The sequence below is a fragment of the Polypterus senegalus genome, chromosome 3 (genome assembly GCF_016835505.1).
Source record: "Polypterus senegalus isolate Bchr_013 chromosome 3, ASM1683550v1, whole genome shotgun sequence".
NCBI lineage: Eukaryota > Metazoa > Chordata > Cladistia > Polypteriformes > Polypteridae > Polypterus > Polypterus senegalus.
Genome location: NC_053156.1, coordinates 173,907,096 through 173,921,198, shown reverse-complemented (window position 1 = coordinate 173,921,198; position 14,103 = coordinate 173,907,096). Strand labels below are relative to the sequence as shown.

Genomic DNA, 14,103 nt, shown 5'->3' with positions numbered 1-14,103 from the left:
CTCATGCCATCCCTGTGTTTCTGGAGTTAAGAGTTACATTTGCATGCTTGGTGTTAGGTGAAGTTTGTTCAATGTGGGTAACTGACTCTGCGAATGGTGCATCTTGTCTTCTTTCCTGTTCATGGTTTTCATAGAAAGAACACAAAATACAGCCAGGTTTTGGAGAGAATACAGTCCGGTAGCCTAATATTTGCACCTCAGCTGTTTAAAGATTTTCTTGTCTACTCAGATTGTGATCTCCAGTGTAGGCCACAGCCAAGTATGATGTGGTTGGGATGAAAATAAACACCTCTAAATCTCAAGAAAAGAGTGTTTTTATCCTTGCACATAAATATGATCAGCTACCTCTCAGGCTCAAGTGATGGTAGAGGTGACTTTACAGACACAGCAACAAATCAGTACATCGGTAGTAGCTTTACAGATACACTAGAGCATGGTAGTGAAGTTAAGAGTCTGGTCCATAGACGTGCTGGATGATAGCTGAAAGAATGACATTGTGAGCACAAGCTGCTTTCTTAGTTGCCAAGCTCACTCTTCATGATAGAGTGAGGACCTTGTCAATATTGAAGGACTTCAGAGTAAAATCAGTGATCCACTAGATGAAGAATCACCACCCTAGTCACCTCCCATGGAGGGTGTGCCAGGCATGGCGCTTTGGGAGAAAGCTGAGGAGAAGACTCATAAAACAATGGAGGAATTCCTCTATATAGTGTATGGATGCCCCTCCTAATTATTGAGTTTGGGTGTTTCAGACTGTGGTGAAGCGCAAACTGAAAGTAAAAGTTACTTTCCACACTAGAGCACTATAGCTATTTATATAGCCTTATCCATGTTTTTATTAGAATAGTTATTGAGACAATGGTCACACATACCTTGAGGGAAAGGGTGGTGTGCCATATCTATGTTGGAGACCCAGCTTCTCAGCGGTTTGGGTCTTGTGAGCCCATGGCATGAATACCTGATGTATGTAGCGTTGCAGGAATCAGATGGCATCTGATCAGGCACGGTCTGCCACCTGTCGTCCTCTGCAGTTGCTGGATAAGGGAAAGCAGGCAATGCGAGCGTGTATTGCCTAGTTAAAAAGAAGCTGTATGTACAATTTTAACAAAGTCTCGGGCAAACATTTCAAATAAAAGCTAGCAGTGCTTACCAGAGAATGTGCAATGGAAATGCGAGAGTGAAAGAGAGAGGCAGTTCCTATCAGAGCGTGCGCCGGCAATTGCCTTGATAAACAGGAGAGTTCCTGGAGGAGGGGGCAGCACAGCGGGAGTAACATCGCTACATGCTCCCTGATGGGGATCGAGAATGTGTTGGCAGGGATTGGGCACCATAATCCCCTTTGGCCTATAAAACAGAAGAATGGACACTAGAGCTCGTCTTTTGACTGGGTTAGTGTCTGTCTATCTCCATGGAGAATGGAGAGAGAGAGAGTTAAAGCCCAAGTATACTGAAAGGGGGACTTTAACAGTGTTTTTTTTTCCTTCTTTTATGCAAATAGTTTCTGAATTCTTTTTCCTGAACGTTCAACAGATAAGGAAAGACATCTGTATTTGTATATAGTTTTTCTTTCTCCTTGATTATTGCTTGTTGGAAGGAGGAAGAAAATATATTTTTTATTTTTGAATACAAAATTAAAATTGTTTTTCTTTTTCTTTTCCTTTTATGAAAGGTGGTATTTTTGTAAATATTTGCTTTTTGTTGATTTTTATCATTTTTGCTGTGTGTGTGAGTGTCATTAAAACTGGATTTTTATTTAATGACACCACATCATTTTGATTTAGATTTTTGTTTTTTCACCACTTTTGGTTTACAGCATTTGTGAATAAAGAATGTTTTCTTTTCTTCTCTTTTGTAATTTTGTATCTGTGTCTTGCTGTTCTCATCATTGATACGCTCAGTACACAAACTACAAGAGCATAAAGTGTAGCATGGTGCCAATTCCCACTACACAGGGTTTTACACAGCCAAACCCACTGTTAACAGGTGAATAAAATTGAATATTTAGCCTTGTAATTTCCAGTGACAAATATTGGCAGTAGAATGGGTCATACTAAAGAGCTCAGTGACATGCCACTGTCACAGGATGCCACCTTTGCCACAATTTACTAAATGGAATTTCTGCTCTGCTAGATCTCCACGGTGAGCTGTAAGTGCCATTATTGGTAGAACATACAAACTCACAATGTGGGCCCATGAAGTGCTAAAGTGTATAGCCCATAAACATCCTCCATTCATCAATCAAAACATAGTTCCAAACTGCCCAGGAGCTTCATGAAATGGGTTTCTATGGTTGAACAACTGCACATAAGCCTAAGATGACTATGTGCACGCCCTAGTGTCTGATTGACAAACCTGGGGTTGACGAATGCCAGGAGACCATTGGACTGGACTACATAGTGCCTACTGTAACGTTTGGTGGAGAAGGAATAATGATCTGGGGTTATTTTCCAGGGCTTGGACTACTGGTTGCAGTGAAGGATACAACATACAAAGACATTTTAGGCAATTGTGCACATTCCACTTTGTGGCAACTGTTTGGGGAAGGTCTTTTTTCTTCTAGCAAGACTGTGCTCCAGTGCACAAAGCCAGGTCCATGAAGACAGTTAATGAAAGTTAATGAAACTTTCCGTTTTGTTTAAAGCCCTACAATGGCTCCCAAGCATCCTGAATCTTCTAAGCCTTCTGGTAGCAGTGAGCCTAAGCAACAGAAGAAGACCTTGACCATTCAGGAGAAGGTAAAACTCCTGGATATGCTTTGGGAAGAAAACTGTTACGTGGACGTCACTCGCCATTACAAGTTTACATGTGTTTAAAGCATGTGGGAGGGGTATTTTAAGGCTTAAACTATAAATAAATGTTCATCTATATGGTCTTTCTATATCACAGATTTTCACTTATCGCTGATGGGTCTGAAACGTAACTCACGCAGTAGGTGGGGGAATCACTGTATACCTGAAAATTAGGATTTATTGTGAAATCTCGAGGTATTGCAGGAACCCTAACTGGGCATTTTTAGATGGAGAGAGGACAAAATCCAACAGAATGAAACTTAATGGACTCCATTTTCCAGCTGCCCTGAGGGCATTGCCCTGATTGGACGTCAGCAACAGGTGCAGGGGTTACTGGGGACAAGAATGGCCGGCAGAAACTATAAAATTGATCCAGCTAAGCAGCAAAGGAGTTGTTTGTGTTTGTGTCCACGCATTTCTCTCATCTGCAATAACACCTGTGGAATGTCGTTTTTATCCTGGATCTTGAAACTGTAAGGATGTATAGACTGTCTCATAATGTTTGGTTTGGTCATCGTACTTCATCGGAAGGAACATTCCCCAGATCTCTTCACCCCTCACTGCATCAGGACTACTGGTAGGACTGTTTAATACATTACTTACAGAAGGCTGTTCCCTGGATCGTCATTTTTTCCTCCATTCCACTTCATCCAATACTGTTACATTTAGGCTGTTTATGGACTGAGTCATTAGTGTTTATTGATAGATGTTTATTGTTGTGTTAGTATTTAATATTGTCATAGGAAAAAGGGAGGGTTAGCTGTTTATTTGGTGTTTGTGTTTTTGTTTCATTCAATATAACACATAGTTATTTATTTGATTTGCTGTTAATTCCTGTTTCTGTGTGTGAGTGGTGTGGGTCGGGAAAAGGCTGGGTGCAGTCTTGGGATCCCCACCAATAAAACAAATCACTCTCCCTTTGACGGTGTGAATCTGAGTGGCACCAGACTGTCCTCAATAACTCTGACAAACACTCCAATTTGCCTTATATGCAACCAATAATTGGTGGTCGAGGAAGGACAGGAATACACTCTGCGATATTCTCCAGTGTTATGGCATTGAAAGTCCAAGTGAACTCTCACATTTAATGATCATTTGTACTACATATATACTATGCAACTCTATTGGCTCACAAAAGGGTGGAAGCCTTTTGAACAATCTCACGTGAGACTGACGGATAAGACTCAGTTCCCTCACAAATTGACACTGTGAAGAGTAAAATAATATTTTACTTTATCTGTTTTCACAGTAGGTTAAATGTGGCTAAGTTTGCTACCAGTATTCTCTTGATTAGCCTATTGTATATCTTGTGACTAATACATTACATTACTTATGCTGATCTGTTATAAATACAAACATGGAATGTTACCAGGAATTATAGTTGCTGGACAATGTGCATCATTTTCTGTTTGAAGAACTGATCATGGTATTTCTTGGAAGATCAATTTGTCTAAACTTGTCAATCAATTTGTCCTCCTTCTTGTGTGTTCATAGACATTTCTCATCCATGCTTATAAAAGCATAAACAAAATTGCTACCTGATTGGTCAACAGGAACTGAGGTAGAAAATTAGCTCAAATTACCTCTCACACATGGCCAGTTCATTTAGCCTTTCTGAAACAGAGTCATCTCTATAACATTTTCTTACTAACCTACAAAGCTGTCAATAAAATCATGCCTGTCATACCTTGGGTAATACCTTGGGTAAACTTATAAGAAACCTATCAGTCACCATGTTTTTGTCTCCTTCCCACTTAAAATTCTGTACTGATATCAGTTTGGGTTACTCCATCAATATTTGACATTTACATTCACCTAACTCCATAGTCTTTTTTATTCATAATTAATGAATTAATCATTCATTATGCCTGTTATTGTGGTATGTGCTGATTCTCAATTGTTTTTTACTGAACTAAGACTTCTGTATTTTTAATTAATCACTTTGCCTCTACAGTATTTGGTATCTTATGTGTCTCCTAATCTTATGTGTCTGTCATTTACAGATTCTTTTTTTACTTTTTATTTTCTCTGCAAAGCAGTTTTTGATGTTGCATGCTTGCATGAATTAAATGGTTTTATAGTATAAAGTAATATCGCTTTATTGACTGATTGCTTGTTTGGAAATGAACATGAAGGGAGGTTTAAAATGACGCTCACCAATATGACTTACTGTGTGAGAGGCAGAGACTAAAGTTCAATGGAAGGAGAAAGGAGCTCAATGTAACCCAAGAGAAATGAGAAAGTAAGAATGTACATGTGTAAAAAAAGGCAAGCCACCCCATTAAACAAGCAATAGGGGCCCTCTTACCATCCCTGTAACCCAGTTGTATATATTTAATGTATTTTTGGACATTACAAATAAGAAATTAGGAAATGCAAAGGTAAAGATTTTTCTTCAGTCCCTTCTGTCAGATGAATCAGAATGTGAATGAATGCAAATTGTACAAAATTCAGAATAAGATGAAAATAAGTCAAATTTACTATGTCATTAGGCAATCTGAAATAACCTTTATACTGTAGCAGTGCTACCATTAGTTAGAACTGCATCTCCCAGCAGTCCTTGCAGGGGCTGTTGGGGTCAAAGGTGGCCAGAGGGGTTTAAAAGGAGGGCAGGGGTTGAAGAGTCGAAAAAAAGTTTGTTCTTGTTTGTTTGGTGTTTGTAATATCAGTTGAACTGCCTGCCGTTTTTCTGCTATACATCTTTGTGTCCTGGATTGTATTGTTGTTGGGGTCTGGAATCATTTGTCTACCTGTTTACTGTTACTGAGGACGTTGTCTGGATTCATTGGCTTTCACGGAAGAAGGAGCGCTCCTGAACCATTCATCTGTCAACCTACTTCAGCAACTACTGGTAGGACTGTGTTTTTCCATTTCCCTCGCTTTATTCAAATCACTGGACATAACTTCACCGCTGATTATTTTATACATGGACTTTACTGCGTGTTTGTCGTGTTTATTTGTTAAATGTATTATCGCCGAAGGGATCAGGGGTGGTATTGTTGTTTCAATTAGTTAATTTAATTTCATTATACTTTTTTTATCGTTTAAGTTCCCAGCGTGTTTTCTTTGTTGTCTCTGTAGTGTGTGTGTGTCGTGCCAAGGCTGGGGTTGTCCCTGGTAATCCTCGATTAAAATAAATAAATCACCGTCACTCACGACGGTGTGAATCTTAGCGGCTTCTGACCGCTACAATACTATTCATAGTTTCCGAACATATCCACATTATGCCGTTACCTTTTTTTTATCAGAATGGCTTTGGTGACTCTCCAATTATCTATACTAATAAAAGGCAAAGCTCTCACTGACTGACTGACTGACTGACTGACTGACTCACTCACTCACTCACTCACTCATCACTAATTCTCCAACTTCCCGTGTAGGTAGAAGGCTGAAATTTGGCAGGCTTATTACTTACAGCTTACTTACAAAAGTTAAGCAGGTTTCATTTCGAAATTCTACACGTAACTGTCATAACGGTCGATAACGGTCGACAACGTCCGCTATGTTGAACTTTCTTATTTATGGCCCCATCTTCATGAAATTTGGTAGGCAGCTTCCCTGCGCTAACCGAAACCGATGTACGTACTTGTTTCGATGGTATGACGGCACTGTCGGCCGCCATATTGAACTTTCCAACGTCACTAATTTTCCAACTTCCTGTGTAGGTAGAAGGCTGACCCCATCTTCATGAAATTTGGTAGATGGCCTCCCTGCGCTAGCCAAAATCGATGTACATACTTATTTCGGTGGTGTGATGCCACAGTGGGCCGCCATATTGAACTTTCCAACGTCACTAATTCTCCAACTTCCCGTGTAGGTAGAAGGCTGAAATTTGGCTGGCTCATTCCTTACAGCTTACTTACAAACGTTAAGCAGGTTTCATTTCAAAATTTTACGCGTAATGGTCATAACGGTCAACAACGTTTGCCATGTTGTACTTTCTTATTCATGGCCCCATCTTCACGAAATTTGGTAGGCGGCTTCCCTGCGCTAAACGAAACCAATGTACGTACTGTACTTATTTCGATGGTATTACGCCACTGTCAGCCGCCATATTGAACTTTCCAACGTCACTAATTCTCCAGCTTCCCGTGTAGGTAGAAGGATGAAATTTGGCAGGCTCATTCCTTACAGCTTACTTACAAAAGTTAAGCAGGTTTCATTTCAAAATTCTACGCGTAATGGTCATAACGGTCAACAACGTCCGCCATGTTGAACTTTCTTATTCATGGCCCCATTTTCACGAAATTTGGTAGGCGGCTTCCCTGCGCTAACCGAAACCAATGTACGTACTGTACTTATTTCGGTGGTATTACGCCACTGTCAGCCGCCATATTGAACTTTCCAACGTCACTGAATTCTCCAACTTCCCGTGTAGGTAGTAGGCTGAAATTTGGCAGGCTCATTCCTTACAGCTTACTTACAAAAGTTGGGCAGGTTTCATTTCAAAATTCTACGCGTAATGGTCATAACTGGAAGCTATTTTTCTCCATATACTGTAATGGAGTTGAGCTGGATGGCCGTGGGGGGGCGGAGTTTCGTGTGACATCATCACGCCTCCCACGTAATCACATAAACTGACTATCAACGCAGTACGTAGAAAACCAGGAAGAGCTCAAAAAGCGCTGAAGAAAACATGCATTATATAATTGAGAAGGCAGCGAAACAATAAGAAGCGATCGAGTGACATATACAACCATATTCATGAGTGCTGATACTTCGGAAACAAAGCACGGTGTAAACCTAAAGTTTAAATTAAGTTCATAAGACAGGCTGCCGCTGGCGTTTGTAATTTAGTGCCTGCCCATATAAGGCCATCTGTCAGCGGCAATCCAATAGAAACACTGCCGCTAAATATTCACAGGTGAAGGACTGTGCTTATTCAGAGGAAGATGAGATGGTCAGGGTGGTGTTTGGCACAAACTCAGCGAAACTGCGAGAGAAACTTTTAAGTGCCGGGTCTTAGCTAACATTACATACAGCCGTGGACATCACACCAGATGGCACCAGCACAGCTGGGAACCTTCGATGCAAGAACACCAAGCGGCTCACGTGAACTGACGCAGTGCACAGACAAAAAGCAACAGTTCCAAAGAGTGCTGAACAAAAACCGAATTACACAATTGAGAAGGCAGCAAAAAAATATGAAGCATCTGATACATACAAGCATATTCATAAGTGCAGCTACTGCAGAAACAAAGCACACGGTGGAAAAAGTCAATGTCCCGCTAAAGGAAGACAGTGTAAAAAAAAAAACCGTGCATGCAGTGTGTCACGTCTCAGATAAAGAGGAAGACGAGCTGTTTATTGATGCAGTAAGAAACGAATCGATGAATGAAACCTCTTATCTTTACAACGATTGACAAACACGGAATGTAACTTGAACACAACATATCGTACAAATACGACCCTGATTGAAAGAAATAATGATAATCAAATCCTTGATGACAGCAACACTCAATAACACTCACAAAACAATTACTGTATATTGACAATCATGTTACGTTATTTTTAAAATGTTCCCTTTTCTTTTTCATAACTTCTTTAACACACTACTTCTCCGCTGCGAATATATATATATACCCCGATCTACTGTACATACTCTCAAATAGACAAGCCACACGCCGTGGCAATTGTAGAGGCTTCGCCTCTAGCGCCGACATCCGAGGTTCGATTTCCAAGAGGGCATGCACTGAGTATGTACGCGTGCTTCCCGATTCATTTTACCCTCGCATCTCCTTGGTTTGGGACATATGAAAAAATATGCGGTTAACACAGAATCATGTTACGTTATTTTTAAAATGTTTCCTTTTCTTAGCACAAGCACAGCTGAGAAGCTTCGATGCATGTACTCCATAACAAAAAATAACGCATTTAATCACACTTTCAATTCCAAGCAAAGGGGAACTTTTGTCAATTCCTGGTACGTCGATTACACTGATGCACACATCACAGCTACAAAAATGTTAGAGTCGGAATAAAGCGCGTTCCTACGACTTTTTGGAGGAAAATTTCATTTCAAAAGACTACCCGAGCGAAGCCTTGATAAAAGCATGGTTTTGTGCACACTGAAAAGCAAGCAAAATTAGATGCATTACAGAAAGCGGACTTTGTGGCTCTTACTGGGGATCATTGGACTTCCGTGACCATTAGTAATTCTAATTACATCTAATTACAAAATGCTAAATGATCACACTGTTTTAGCCTAATGTACAAAATAATTTTGGCTAAGGTTACTCAGAGTTTAAAGATTAAGTTGGTCAAATTACCTTTTATGTTTCTGACTTATTTTTTTAAGAAGAAAAACTGCACTTTATGTTGAAATTTTGGTTATTATTATTTAAAGACAATACCATTCTGAAAATTTACTTAAAGTACTTAAACTACCACTTTATTTTTAAGTCTGCCCAATTTTAACCAGGGATGATATTTTTGTTTCTGTTTTGAATTCAAATGCAGTTTAAAAGCATTTTTTTTTCAGAAATTAAAAGAGCTTGAGTTTACAGTATTCATGTCCATGTCTATTATTTGATTCTGTAAGCCCACTAAAACCCTTTTAAATTAAAAAAACATTTGCGATTTGGGGCAAATTTACGTGTGCGATTACATACGATTAATAAAGATTAATTATTACACAGCCCCTAATTAATTGGATTAATTTTTTTAATCGAGTCCCACCCCTAATATATATATGTAGATATATATATGTAGATTTGTATATATATGTGTATATACAGTATATATGTAGATATGTATATGTGTATATATGTATATATGTGTGTGTGTATATATGTGTATATATATGTATATGTATGTATATATATTTTATGTGTGTATATATATGTATATATATATATATATATATATATATATATACATATATATATATATATATATATATACATGCCAGAAACACTCATATCAATGACAAAACAATTACATTAACAATCATCTTACGTTATTTTTAAAATGTTTCCTTTTCTTTTTCATAACTTCTTTAACACACTACTTCAAAGCGCGGGTATTCTGCTAGTAAGTAACATAATCGACAAACACAAAACAGTTAATCACACGCCTCAGATAAAAAAAATAATAATAATTTTAATTCCAGAGAATGACAGTGAGCCTCAGGCATTTTTATATTGTCAATGTTTTAGTGAGAACATGAGACAAGAGGAGCACACTTTCACTGTCCTTCTCCTAAGACAGCAAGTAGACCCTTGGGTATACAAATCATTCCTCAAAAATCTGTTTTTCACTCTGTGAAAGTGGTGGGAATGATCATAGTGATCCTCACAAAATGATTTTAATGGTAGTTTGCAAATCTTTGAGGTTTATTGGATAAATTGCAGGAATTATTATTTACATCTACTCACTGTAACATCTTCTGGCTTGGTGTGTTCTTCATCTGCCAAGCTAGCATCTGTATATTCATACTCAAAGGAGAGATCTCCAACAAACGGTCCTTTAATGGAAGTAACATTTTGTACAAAGTCTTCTGAAACTGGAGGAAGCAGGAACCATTCCATACAGTTTAAACTGTGAAAAAAATATAACAAATGTATAATAAAAAGCTATTCAGTTATGTTGTTTTTAGCTTTTTTTTTTATGCCAGTTTTCCGAACTCTCAAAAATGAACACATTATACAATTTCTATTTAAATATTCACACAGTGGCCACATCATTAAGTATACCCGATTAGTATGACATAGGACTCCATTTTGTTTCCACCACCAGGGTAGATTTCGAGAAATGAATTCAACCAGGTGCTCAAAGTATTTCTTAGGAATTTAAGTTCATGCTAACTCCTTAATGTTACATTTCTCAGATTGAGATTTGAGACTGCACAAACCGAGTGATTTAACTAAATGCCATGTTCTAGGTTTTGGGATGATAATGTGGTTTCTGGTGCACATGGTCAAGGAAAAACCAATAACTTATGGTTGACTTGGCATTCAAATGGCATGAACTTGTATATAGAAACGTAATGTGTGGCAAGAAAATTTTCTCCGCACAATTATACTACCACACGGCAAGATGGATCCACTTTATGTTCGCAGTTGACAGTAGTACAACGGTATGGTGTGGCACTGTTCTCTGTAAAGCCTAGCGACTATAGTATTTGAAAATCCCACATCTGGCATCAACAATCAAGCCATGGTCAATGTTGCTTAACTCACCCATCTTAGTGTTTTTCTGAAAAACATCTAGTTCTCTTAATAGGTGTATTTTCAGTCACATCATATGGAGTATTAACTGTGTCATAGCATACGAAATGGATAGCTCCTTACCTTACCAGGACACCTTAATAATGGAAGATCAAAAATGGACGGAATGCCCAGGTAGGTTAGTGGTATGACAGGGCGTAGACTCTGCCCCACAGACAGATAGCTCAACAACACACTGATTGGCAGCATTCCAGTGGTGGAGCTCCCATTGGTACACCCGCAAGGTAACATGGGAGCTGTAGTCCTGGTGAGCAGCCCTGCTGGGGTACACAGAAGCCACCAGGGGAAGCTGCAGAAGGAGGTGACACTGGGTAATGACATACTGCCAATGTTCATTTTTCCTTGGCCCGGAAATTATTGACCATCTCTACACACAAATGCTTGCCAAGTATGAATATTGCTTAATCCAAGGATCCCGTAAGGGATACGCAACATGTTTAAAAATGTGTGATGAGACAGTGTTGTTGGAATATACTGTAACATTGCAGGTCTTCTGCTGGCCCATTTTCACACTGAGTACATCTGCTCATAACAGGCATTTGAGTAGATCAGGGCTAAACCTGTTACAAAATACAGCCCTATAAATACAATCTCAATTTAAGTACCGCAACTGGCGAAAAATTAATTGTAAAATACATTGTAACTAGCCTAAACATTTATATCACACAAATATATCATGAAAATGACAATGTAAATAGACATTAAAGTACCTTCATATTTTTTTCCAACAATGGTTTATGGTTTTATAACAAGAACACACACTTCTTGTGAAGTGTAGCATATTTTATGTTGTGTATAATTGGTAGTTTTTGGGAAACTTTTATAAGCACAAACATTAGTTTTCAGAAATAATATTACTGAATGTATTTACATACTAAGTGACTTGCACATATCACTTACCTATTCACTGTGTTACTTACTGTTAGATTCACTGCTATTACTGTTAGAAAAACTGCTTACCAGCACAATGCATTATTTCATTAATTCAGTTACTGAGAAAAATCTAAATAATAAACACTTGTGTGTATGGTTGTATTTTAAACTTCTTTTTGGTGTGGTGTCTGGTTACCGTGACTTTCTTTTACAATTCTTTTTCTTTCATGTTTGGTAGGACTTAAATCATCCATCCTTCCTTCCTTTTTCTGAATCTGCTTATTCAAGGCTGCTTGTCCCCTAATCATCCAATCTCTGGCTTTCTCTCTCAGCCATTCACCACCTAATAGGAAATGTGTATTGAGCATACTGATGCAGTGATTAGTGCCATCGTATCATCCAGGTGGGTTCTACCCTTTTGAGGCGGTTGAAGTTGTTCCCCTCTGTCTATGTGAAGCACTTTGAGTAGTGAAAAGAAAAGTGCTATGTAAAAGTAATCAATAATACTAATACTAATAATACTACTACTAATAATAATATAGCAAAAGACACGAACAACACCTAGACAGGGCACCACTCCATCACAGGGACTCATTCATTCTGTAGAATTGTAAACTAGTGAATGTAGGGGAAATAATAATGCAAAGTATAACTGGAGAAAAAAATGGAAGAGATGACTCACATTATGCAATACAAGTCAAAAAAAATATTCTTAGACTGTTTTCACTAAGATACATTTTTTCACAAGAGCACGAAGCCTGTAAATGAAAGCTAATTACGAGTGAAGTTCCACAAATGTCTGAAAATTTTTTTCACATAGAGTTATAAATATATTGGACAAATTGATCAGCAAATGTCATAGCAAATAGCACCCTGGTGCCACTAAAATGCTGACTTTACATTTTTAACACCTTGACTGAACGGTTATTAAAGATGTACAGCATTGGTTCTCAGGTGCAATCCTGGGGGACCCCTGTGGTTGCAGATTTTTGTCCCAATCCATTTCTACTCTTTATTGGAGTTCTGTCCTTATTATTTCCCAGATTCTGTTTTTTTACAACCATTCAGAAATTTCAAACTGGTTTTGCTATAACCTGCAAAACCCTGCAGCCATAAGAGCTCCTGAGGAATGAACTTTGAGAACCACAGGGCTGCACTACGTTTGCAGGAATGACTTGTTCTCATCAAAACTTTTCTAATGTTCTCCAGCAGGAAAACCACACCAGCATGGCAAGTAAATAATGAATTTTAGGTAACAATGTACTGTAGTGTTCAAGGAGATGACTGTAAAACACACACTTTGTACCAATGAAGCTGTATTATTTTAATAAAGTTGGAAGTTGGTTATTTTTGACAGTTTATTATGTTTTTTCCTTATATTCCTCCCTATAAATTGTTCCATGCTTATACCTCCAATTAATAAGACATTGTTGTCACACTGATGTACCTGTAAAGAAATGCCTTGTCGTTCAACTCATTTGTTCCAAGCCCCTTTAATATAAAATAATCAGCTTTGATGCCCAATATTTTTCCCCAGAATAAAACTTGATTAAATTTGTATTCCTTCTGCAAAATCACCATTGATGCTTGCAAGGCTGATTTTTGCTCTATGCTGAATGCAACGTCCAAAGACAAATTCATGAAGGCTGAATTCATTTTTCTCCACAGCACTGATCACTTTCTTTCCACTTGAGTTATCGCTGTTTTCTACATAAAACAGACAGAAGTCATTTAATAATTCAATTGACAAACCTCATAAGGAATGAAAAATACATCATTATTTTATAACACACTACAACCATCAACTATTTATAAGGCCACATGGATTTATTAATTATTTTGTAGGTACTTTTTTCAATGCTTATTATGTGTATGACATGCACACAAATGTCTACATATGATCTCTAATTATTACATTCCAAAAGGAAGAAAAGCCCTTCTACGGCAATTCAGTTCCCCCAATGTGAATTATACTAGTGAAAATTGGATGAAGGGGTGAGAAATGTGGTATTTTAAATTGTGTAACACTTTGACTGATTTTCATGAACACTTTTGGGGCATAACTTTGGTTTACTAATTACGGAAGCTTAAAAATATGTATTATGTTTTGATGTTCTGTTCATATTATCACAATGCCATTTTCTCTTATTTTTACAGGTGCCTCCATTTTGTGTAGTTCCTTGATGGCTGCAGACATCTTGTTTGTGGTTACC

At 38.0% G+C, this 14,103-nt stretch overlaps 1 protein-coding gene across 1 annotated transcript in view; it reads right to left on the bottom strand.

Moving 5' to 3' along the window:
- The window catches only part of LOC120526627 (radial spoke head protein 9 homolog), a 33,769-nt gene extending 20,223 nt beyond the window's left edge, over positions 1 to 13,546 (bottom strand). Inside the window, exons 1-2 of the mRNA XM_039749788.1 lie at positions 13,338 to 13,546; positions 10,166 to 10,328 (exon numbers count right to left, since the gene is read on the bottom strand). Coding sequence (XP_039605722.1) covers positions 10,166 to 10,328; positions 13,338 to 13,546 — 372 coding nt within the window. The remainder of the gene's footprint in view (positions 1 to 10,165; positions 10,329 to 13,337) is intronic.
- Between the last annotated feature and the right edge of the window lie 557 nt (positions 13,547 to 14,103).